Genomic DNA, 10,615 nt, shown 5'->3' with positions numbered 1-10,615 from the left:
CTTGAGTTTATGTTTGCTTATATTGATAATATTTTAATTGCATCTAAAATCTGTATGAACATATTAAATATTTAATATTTTCTCTAAATTTGTAAATAGATAGGATTTGTCCTATATAAAAAGAAGACATTCATAGCTACAAGGAAAATTGAATTCTTTGGAGTAGAAATAGGTGAGTCAAGAATAATTATGCATAACAAATTGTAGCAAATATGCATAATTTTTTAGAAAAAATCAAATACAAGAGACAACTTCAAAGTTTCTTATGAGTTGTTAACTTTGCTGGAATGTTCATAAAACATCTAACAAAACATAGAAAAATATTTAGTCCATTATTAAAGAAAGATGCAAAATTCATATGGATATAAGAACACACTAAGTGACTTATCCAACTAAAAGATATTTGAAAAAATCTTTCAAAAATGATTATTCCATAAGATGAAGATGCTTTGATATTCTACACAGATGTTAATGATTATTGGTGGACAACAATTCTTTAAAATCTAGCACTAGAAGGACAACAAACCATGCAAATATTGTGGTGGACTATTCTCGGATGCAGAAGCTATACGATGACACATTAACGAAAAAAGAATGTTATGCAGTAAAAAAAAACTTTAGAAAATGATCATTATTTTTACTTGCTAAAAAATTTACTTTTAAATTTGATAATACACAAGTTAAAGTTTTCTTGAAAAATAAAATGAATATAAAGCCGAGAAGGTTAAACAATGAAGATAAAAGCTTTATATCAATATTATATATTTGATATTATTATTAAATCTCATGAAATTATTCATACAGATTTTCGTACAAGATATGAACAACGCTAATGTTGATTTCATCGTGAAGTTGCAGAGACATTTGAGGGAACGGCTTAAAATGCTTTAAAACGAATTTAATAAGCTTGCTCTAAAGGCAGAAATTACAGTAGACTACAACAAGTTAATAAGAACATTGTCTATAATCGCATTACATGTTTACAAGCATGCACTTGGTTATGGTATGTATTGCAAAAGTCTATCCTCCAAACTATTGAAAAACCAGTGACTTCTCAAAATGAGAGCTTTAGAGTACATGGCTCAATACTTGGAGCATGAGATTCAAGTACATCTAGCACAAGTGCTAATTCGAGATTATCTCTTGACGATTCATCCAAAGCAAAAACTGATGCTCAAGATCCTTATTTCGAGTCATCAAATCAACCCTTCATTCCAGATATATAAACAAAGTTGAGAGAAATTGAAAACTAGAGCAGAGATTGACCCAGCTACATGTCTGCTTGACATAGAAGAAAAATATCCAAGGATGTAGATAACACCCAATGCACATCTCAAGGAGGTCAAGACATAGTATGAATTTGAGGCTCTTGTCTCAGTCTATACCACAACACATAGCTTCCCAGATATATTCGCACTACTAAAATGGATCAAGTAAATGTTCATTAAACATGAGTAAATGACGACAATTTGTCTATATGATATATTTTTGAGTTATACTTCTTTAGCGCTGCACTATAACTAGGAGGAAAAGGTTCACACGAGGCTTTTCTTCTGGACGACGTATATGAATTCCTGAACTTCATCAAGAATCCTCCAGTAAATGAAACACCCCTTGTTGCTTCACCGGCTGAATATTACATCTTAACCAGAAGAGCATGTAGATTATAATTATGTCTCACAAAGATGGACAAAATCAAGTTTTTGTTTAAATTTTATCAAAATTCAATTAACGGATATTTCTTGTTAAATACAATGACATGAAAGACTACAAGTTTTGAAAAATAAATATTTCAAAAAAAGAAATATTATGTGAAATAGTAAGCTGTTGCGGAGCAAATATGACACTCGCCATAAATTCTGTAACATGGCTCCTGAAATATGTCCATAATGTCCAAACCAGAAAGAGTCATAATTCGGGAAAGGTTTTCGACCAAAATCTAACCAAAAAAATATCGTAGAGAGAAACCCAAGTGGTAAAGGACCACATAAGTCACGTTTTCCTCGGAGATCACTAAAAATTAAAAGATTCTATGACAGAAATAAAAAAATGCATATGACTCTACCACTCCATCAGTGGAAGAGAGGATCACTCAACCACCGCCAAGAGTTACATACAAAATAAAAAGGTCACTTCATAAATAGTTGTCAGCAATAATGTAAAATTATCAATCAAGTCTGAAATCCAGATTTCAAATACACGAAAGACTTCTATATATCAAGACAAAAGAAATTTGTAGGCATCAAACATTTTCTTCAATTTTCTTTCAAATAAATATCGTAATATTTCAGTTTACATGTTTTGTTTTTTCAGCTATATTTAGTAGCTAAACAAGTTATATCATCATATGTTGGAGGATACTAATGTAATAATATGTTTGTCTGAATAAAATCATCAGCTCTTTTTGTCTCTCTCATGATATTCTTATTTCAATTAAAAAATATTAATCTATGTCTTAAGACGGGAAAGAAAAAAAAATGTGTTAAGTGTTATTGAAGGAATCTATGACATGAACCATCGGCTGCGACATATAACCTGCCGACTTTTTGGTCAAAAGGTGTGACGCTTAATTTATTTTACGAAAGCATGACGAGACGACAAATTATTGGAAAAAAGGAATTAATTAAATACAAAATAAAATCAAAGATAAAATGAGAATCCAACAGAATTTAGTCAAATATCTAAACAAAATAAATTATTTTAAGAACACTGAAAAGAAAGATGCATGAATTGAGAGTTTAATAGTATCAAATGGGGAATGACTCTTTTTATCATATATTAAAATTAAAATATTGTTTTACTTAAAAAAAAATAAATTAGAGAGAACAAAAATGAAAGGAAGAATTCACATCTTTTGGTGAGCATATGCTCTGATCTTTCTTAACATGTGAATTCCATTGTTCATATGACACAGTAACAAATATATATATTTTTATTTATTGTAAAAAGAAATAAAATTAGCTCAGAAACAACGCCTCTAGCTCTCCACCCACTGCTTTCTTGGAATAATTCCACAGAAAAACAGGGGAAATAACTGAAGAAAATCAATCACCCGATCGCCTGTTCTGCTTAATTTGGAGGTTTATTCATGACTCATCTCATATTTTTGCTATTTTTTGCTGTTGCTAGCTGTTTTTCTTTTGTTTGTAAATATTTGTTGGCTGAATTTTACTTATTTTTTTGGATTTGATGTCATGGATTTGTTAATTTTTTGTTGGAAAAACGTGGGTTGAGACGAAAATCTGGAAAGTGGGGACCCATTATATTTAAAATGTTGTTTCTCCATTTTTTTGGCTCGATGATTGTGCTGCCTGTATTTATGAGGGGCGATGATGATATCTAATGCTTTGGCTTTTATTGGATCATTTGGGAACAGCTCATTTGTGATATTAGTTAACTTTGGTGGTGTTCATAAAGTTCAAACGTCTTCTCTTTGTGTGATTATTCCATTTTCAAGTTCTTTCTATTCTATTTTTCAGTCGTTTTATCGTGGTAAAAAATATAATTGCATAAAAATATTAGCTGTCAGTGCGAACATTTGACTTTGATAACATGCATTGTTGTTCTTATCAATGTTTTATAGTTTCTACCAAATAAAGAAGTTAGTGACTTTTTATGAAACAGGTAACTATTATTTTGGGTAATCTTATGCTTAAGTCAGTGAGTGTGTCATATCCGTGCATTCTATTTCTGAATTCCTCTTTTGAAAATTACATTTTCGGACAAAGACCTCAAGTATATTCCATTTACTTCTTTATTGATTGAATGACAATCTACATTAGCCTAAATCTGTGACTGTGCATTCGGTTTGTGTCGCGGAGAGGCATCTATATTGTGTTGTTAGATTGTTTCTTCTTTAGACTAGTTTGTAGGATGTTTTATCCTTCACTTGTACGTCTTGAATTTATCAATAAATTTGGTTTCTTATCCAAAAAAAGAGTAATAAATTGTGAAGTGTATTCCTTGATAATGGTTTGAAGATTTTGAAGTTAAATAAACATTCAGACAACCTTATTATCTCGTAGTGGTCTCTTGTGTGTAATAAAAATGCTATCTTTGTGCATAAAAGTGATTGATACGGCAGTGTTCCGTTTTTTTTTTTTTTTTTTTTTTTTTTTCTGGTAAACCTTCTTTCCTTTCTTCTTTTAATGTAAGTTAATGAAGCTAGCTGCAGTATTTAAACCTGTTCAATGGTTCGAGTATTTTAACAATCATTTTTCTTAATCATTGCAGATTTGCGAAAATTTGGTTGTATTGTGAGCCTAGTAGCAGATATGCAAGAGGAAAGAAGCACCCTCAATTCCTTTCCGGAAACAATTGATTTGAATCAAGGACCTTTTCCCAGTAATACTTCCATAGATTATCCACCTTCTTGGGATAACATGGTAAATCCCGTTGAAAATCGATTACCAAATTATATGTTTGCATCCAGTGATGAAAACATTAGATGCACGAATGACACCAACAATTGTGGTCAGAGATTTAGTGGTTGGGAATGTGGTGAATCCAGCTCCAGTGCAAATAATCTGCAAGACCAAGCTTGTAATGATGATCCCAAAACAAGGCTTCGATGGTCACCCTCGTTTCCTGATTATTTTGCTGCTAATGCAAGACCCGAAGATAATTCTTTTGCACAAGCTAATATTTGTAGTGCCAGTTATGTTGGAAATCAAGTAGATGGTGGGTCCTTGAATGTGCAAAATTACAACTCAAATCGTGGTTCCCTGAACGTAAGTTCAAACCATCAATATGTGAGAGAGAGCAGTAGACATTTCAATTTAGGATCAGGCCCACCTCATACCCAACACCCATATAGCCTTACAGAGACTCAGCATATTCAAAATTTTAATGCTTCTTCCAGTCATGTAGGATCTTCTGTAGGTGATTCAAGTATACACCTTGAAAATAATGAAATGTCAGGACCAAGTCTCAGTACTTGGGGGACATCTTGCAAGAGAAAAGCCATTGAAGGTACTTCTGGACAGTCTTACCATGGTGGAAGTTCAAGCTCCGACCAGCAAATGGAGGATATGATGAAGCATTCAGTTTCAGGATGCTACACAGCTCCGGGAGATTTAACTATAACATCTGGCCCACTGAACTTGTCTCAACTTAATCACCCCGAGCAGCTAAATACAAGTGATGGAATTGGTATTAATAGAGCATCCCCTGCATTTTTCCCTTCTTCAAGAATTCCGACAAGTGAACAATGCCCAGCTACAAATTTCTCTGTTACATTGAACCTTGATCGTCTTGAGTCAGATCCACTTGAAACATCTAGAGGCACTTCTGCGAGGCATTCTAGTGTGTATTCTTCCGAGCAGCTATCGCGGCCTATCTCGAACACTAATTCGTTGGAATTGAGGTCACCATTTGCACTACTGTTGAATCCGACCAACACCCCAAATCAGTCTCATTCAATGCACTTAAATGAGGCTATGGGACTGCCATCACATCCTTGGAGGGAATCTACTTTACTAGATTCTGGTTCATCCAGTTCTTCTCTTGTCTCTGGAGAAAGAGGATCCGGAGCTAATGCTAGAAGCTCTTATAGAACTAATTCCGAGATTCCGATGATCGCTCCTACCCCTGAGACAAGAAGTGATGTTCACGACCAAATCGATTGGAGTTTTGCTCCTGGAGCTTCACCATCACCTAGACATCATTCTTCTGGATCACGGACTGGTCTCAGTTCTGGTGGCTCGGCTTCTTCGGGAGCCCGGTTGCCTCATCCAAACATGGCTTCACAAAATAGTCAACGATTGTCGGAAGTTGCTCCATGGATTCCTTTTCTTAACATTGACTCTGATTCTGAAACTCAGAGAAGTCACTCTGCCCTTTTTCCATTGGCATCTTTATCTTCACACGATGCAGCATCGACCAGTCGGGCACAGCATCAACCCGATCAAAGGTCAGCATCATTCTTAACGGATATGCCAGGTGATGATACTAGTCGAAGGCGTGCTTTAGCCACCGTTGAGAGGAGACATAGATTGGTATGTGTACTTTGTTGAATTTTTAGCTCATTTTAAATGTTTTGGCCAGTGCATCACATGTTACAAGCTTTCATGTTTTGAAAATTTGTGTGGGGAAGCTCCTGACGACCTCCTAACCACATTTCTCTACACTAGGTAAAAATATTTGTATATATAATGCAAATTTTTTTATCATCGTAGCTCATATAAGTTTGGAGGTTAAAATTAGTGCATTAATCTCTACTTTTACGAAGTTCAAGATTTGTATATGTGTAATGCATAACATCTTAAAGATCATTAATCTCCACTTTTACGAAGTTCGAGGTTTGTATATGTTTAAGTCTTAGTTCTCTAGGTATCTCATAGATGTAGACCTTCATGGTCAAACCATGTGAATCCTATACTGTGTTGCCTTCCATGTTCACTATATTTCTATTGTTCAAAAAGTTCGACAGACAGCTCTACCCATTGCTGATTGGGGAGAGATACTCAATGTTATGAAGAGCTCGCTGAATTGTTACATCATCGATATCCGAGTAAAAAGAAATCATGGGATATATTCCTTTAAGATTTCAGACTTCTGTGTTATTAAATATATTTTCAATGTAACATTCTCAAGATGCCAAAGGACAGAGTCTGCCGATTCTCTAGAAAACAATCTTGTTCTTTGAGGGAACATTTGTTACTCTAATTTAATTTTCTTGTTACATTGTTCTACTTTTATTTTCAGATCCGTCAAGTCTTGAATGCCATGCGGAGGGGTGTCCATTTGCAAGCTGAGGTTTGTTTTGGATCTTTCTGATGGTTTGGAATTTAGAAATACTAGAATTGTTGATATGCTCTTTGGCCGTAGAAATATGTGACTGCATTATCTTGCTCTTATATCATACTGAAAAATGATGCTTATCTTCATGTTATGTACTTAGAGATGTTGCTTTCACCTAAGCAAATGATAGAAAATGGACATTCATAACTTAATCTTATTTGGGACTTCAATCTTCTCATTCGACTATAAATATTGCTGTCCAATTTCGCTGATTTACAATCCTAATTGTTGAATAAATATTTATTTATCCCCTTTTGTGTTCTTTTCCTGTTTTCTGCATTGTTTGATTTTGTAATTTAATACTCTTTCAAAGAAGTGTAGCATGCAATATGTTATCGCGAGATCTAAGAGGGGATACATGGATCGGTAGCCTGAATGTTGATACACAAAACGCCAACCTTTCCTTTTCAGGATTACATGGTTATAGACCCTTTTGTTAATGGGTTTGTTGAGTTGCATGATCGATACAGAGATATGAGACTCGATGTTGACAATATGTCTTACGAGGTACATTTTGTCAATTTAACTGTCCCTTGTGCCTCATGTTCCCATTTTGCAAACGAATGGTTTTACATGGGCTGATAATGTTAACCCCATATGTTACAGGAACTGTTGGCTTTGGAGGATAGAATTGGGAATGTCAGTACAGGTCTGGATGAAGAAAAGATATCGAGCTCCATGAAACAAAAAATCTATGAAGCTATGTCAGTTTCACCAAACTTGGAGCCATGCTGTATTTGCCAGGTTAGAACCACGTCTTGAGTGGGGCCCTGCTAATGAGGCTTCGCCATATGAACTCATTGAGCAACTAATGTCGCCCATAATTGCCTTACGAATATGACTAACTCTTTAAGTTATTATGAGAATCAGCTGTAAAATTTTATAAACATCTCAGTATCTTCTACAAATCAATGCATGATAAGGGTATTATCCTTGTGAACGAATGATCAGGAGGATTACGTTGCCGGAGATGGTATGGGGATGTTGGATTGTGGGCACGAATTTCATACCATTTGCATCAAACAATGGCTACTACTGAAGAATCTTTGCCCCGTCTGTAAAACGACAGGGTTAGGAACTTAAGGGCAAAACAAGTTTGCTGCCCTTATTTTCTGTGGTCATATTTTCCTACCACTTTGATCCTGTTACTTCTGAACTGAAATCCTTTTACTCCCAGGGAAATAATGAAGAAGCCATTTATGTATAATTTGATATATGACTTGTATGATGATGTATCTATGTCCTTTATGCAACTCTTTTGTATTCCTTCAACAATAAAAAAGTTTATTTGAATATTGGACCGTAAAATGTATGGTGGATATATTGAATTTTACAAAGCTTGATTTTATTATTTGTAGTGAAAAAATCTAAAAATATTGTATTTTACCCACAAAACAAATAACTTTTATTTAATTGTTTGAAATCCGCAGGTTAGCTCGTAGTTCGCTTGATTATAATTAGGATGAGTTCTTTAGCTGAACGACTCCGCGTATTCTAGTTTGCCCTATTATTTAANAGTGTTAAAATTTTAATTCAAATCATATATACCTTAGCAGATAAAGTTTTTGTTTCTTAATCATAAAGTTTTAGGTTCAATTTGGTCTTTTTTTTTCTATTTATTTTTTAAATTCAAATACCAAAATTACAATATAGTCTTTTACTGTTTCTTATAATTACATTTTAATCATCTTTTAAATATAAACTAAATGAATTATAAAAAATATTATACAAGCACGTAATGCGTGTGTCAGTACACTAATCTGTGTATGTATATATATACACACACAAGTGTTGATGTTTTTTAACAAAATAATCTTGTAGCTATATTAAAAAAATGCTATTTTTGACATAATTTTTCTTCTTGCTTGTTTTGATTTTAAAATTTTAAATATATAGCTAATCAGGTTACGCTGAAACGGAACCAAAATGTTTAGGCCTGATATTTTCAGGGCCGGTGCACTAATCTGGGGGATAGTTTGTATGTAATTAATTTTATGTTGGGAAAATTGTATTTTTGGTAGGATCCAAAAAACGATATTTCTTTTAGTTGTTGAATTGCTTTTTTGAGTTTACGATTGTGGTATTTTTGACAATTTTTATTCTTTTTCATAATAAGTGTTGACGTATCACCATTGCAGCGCTGATGTGACGTTGACGTGTGTAATAACATAACATTAGCACCACATAAGGAAAAAAACTAAAATTTCCAAAAAAAAAATAAAGATATGATAGTTAGACGTAACGAATCGGCAATATAAATATTCAAAATTGTAAAGAGAAACATATCAAACGCTTTACTTTTTATATTTCTGTGAATGTCTTTGTACAAAATATTATAATAGAATAAAGAACCTATTTTTCTTGGCCGATAACTTCATTATGTGAAAAATTGAAGTGTTAAATTTTACATTAACAGCATGGATAGTTTGGAGAAAAGGGTCTCTTTAAAAATAAGATTCTAAATATTTTATTAATTTTTTTAAAAGGAAGATTTAAATAATAAAAAAAAGTATGAGGTGGGGCCAAGGCACAGGTTGCATGGATGCCACGTAATCAGAATTTGGGGCTTGAAGAAGAGCCAAAAGGCGCAAAACGACACAGTTTCATGATTACATAAACGCTAAGCAATTTCAAATTTCAACAACCATAAAGAAAAAGGCAGACTACATTCTGCCAAAACGACAACCCCCTTATCGCTATACGTCACGCCACAGACAACTAACTAATACCTCTAATATTATAAACAAAAACTATTATTATTGTTTACTTTTTTTTTGTGAAAATTAATTACTTGAGAGCTAATATACATGAATAATAATATCTTAAAATTTTTTTTATGTATTAAGCGATTTAAAATAATTATTTATAATCTCACGAAAACCTATTGCAAAAAATTACAATTATAGTCATTATATTAGTATCTTTGTGATTTTTGATTTTCTATGTTGTCCAATTTCAATGGTAGTTTGTCATTTATTTTTTTTAATGTAATTTGGTCATTATTCCTCGCTATATCGGACTTGAGAATTTTTATGCCCGGGTAGAACACAAAAAAATGATGCCCTTAAAATTTAATACTTTCATATTTTTTCATCGATAAATATGATAGTATAAATATCATAAATTCTAGAAAAAAAATAGAAAAATATATCATCTAAAAACATCTTATAAACAAATACTAATAAAGTTAAGATCATCCAAACAAATATGAAATTCATATATTGAACCAGTACATAGTCACTTGAATATTATTCGTCTCACAGTTTTGGAAGCGAAAATATTGATTAATTTTACATAATCAATTTTCTCAATCACTTATTTCTTGATCGATAATATAGCCAAGTCATTTAGCCATTCTTATAACATAATTTATTGGAGATAAGTTTCAAGAAACTTTAAATTGAAAAAACTCATTTACACATACGTAACTTTTGATGAATAACAAATATTATGCATCCAAGTGTCGAAAAATATCCTGAAATGGATAAACAGATAAATCGTGCGATAGCGAACTTGATCGTCGTAAAAGATTGAGGATTTTTTTTGTGAGAACACACTAGAAATATATTTCAAATTGATTGTAGATTTTTTTTAATGTTTACGAGTAAGATTAAAAAAGAAAAATAGACGGTAAGACTTAAAATTTTTTATCATGACCCACTGCCATTACTCATTATTTATGGGACGGGCTTACGAGTTAACTATATTATACTATACTAGTAAAAAAAAATTAAAATTTTGGTGTCCCAAAATTTGGAGGCTCAATGCGTTTGCCTTAGATTTTATACTACAAGTCCAAGCCTAAATTGTACAT

General features: G+C 32.7%; 1 protein-coding gene across 1 annotated transcript; it reads left to right on the top strand.

The window, feature by feature from the left end:
• Positions 1–2,877: 2,877 nt before the first annotated feature.
• Positions 2,878–8,096, top strand: LOC140957191 (E3 ubiquitin-protein ligase MBR2-like). The gene is made up of 6 exons (XM_073414329.1): positions 2,878–3,080; positions 4,234–5,996; positions 6,706–6,756; positions 7,213–7,308; positions 7,408–7,545; positions 7,753–8,096. Exons 2-6 carry the CDS (start codon positions 4,275–4,277, stop codon positions 7,882–7,884), a joined length of 2,139 nt encoding a protein of 712 aa, XP_073270430.1. The 5' UTR covers positions 2,878–3,080; positions 4,234–4,274; the 3' UTR covers positions 7,885–8,096.
• Positions 8,097–10,615: the final 2,519 nt, after the last annotated feature.

The sequence above is a fragment of the Primulina huaijiensis genome, chromosome 14 (assembly GCF_012295235.1).
Source record: "Primulina huaijiensis isolate GDHJ02 chromosome 14, ASM1229523v2, whole genome shotgun sequence".
NCBI classification, from domain to species: Eukaryota; Viridiplantae; Streptophyta; class Magnoliopsida; order Lamiales; family Gesneriaceae; genus Primulina; species Primulina huaijiensis.
The sequence above is the reverse complement of the archived record's forward strand: the minus strand, read 5'-3'. Positions and strand labels throughout refer to the sequence as shown.

Excerpts from the sequence above, each read along its gene's own strand:
- LOC140957191 (XM_073414329.1), top strand. The coding sequence starts at position 4,275 with ATGCAAGAGGAAAGAAGCACCCTCAATTCCTTTCCGGAAACAATTGAT. Across the intron at positions 5,997-6,705 it reads TTGAGAGGAGACATAGATTG|ATCCGTCAAGTCTTGAATGC; the intron begins GTATGTGTACTT and ends TTTTATTTTCAG. Across the intron at positions 7,546-7,752 it reads AGCCATGCTGTATTTGCCAG|GAGGATTACGTTGCCGGAGA; the intron begins GTTAGAACCACG and ends ACGAATGATCAG.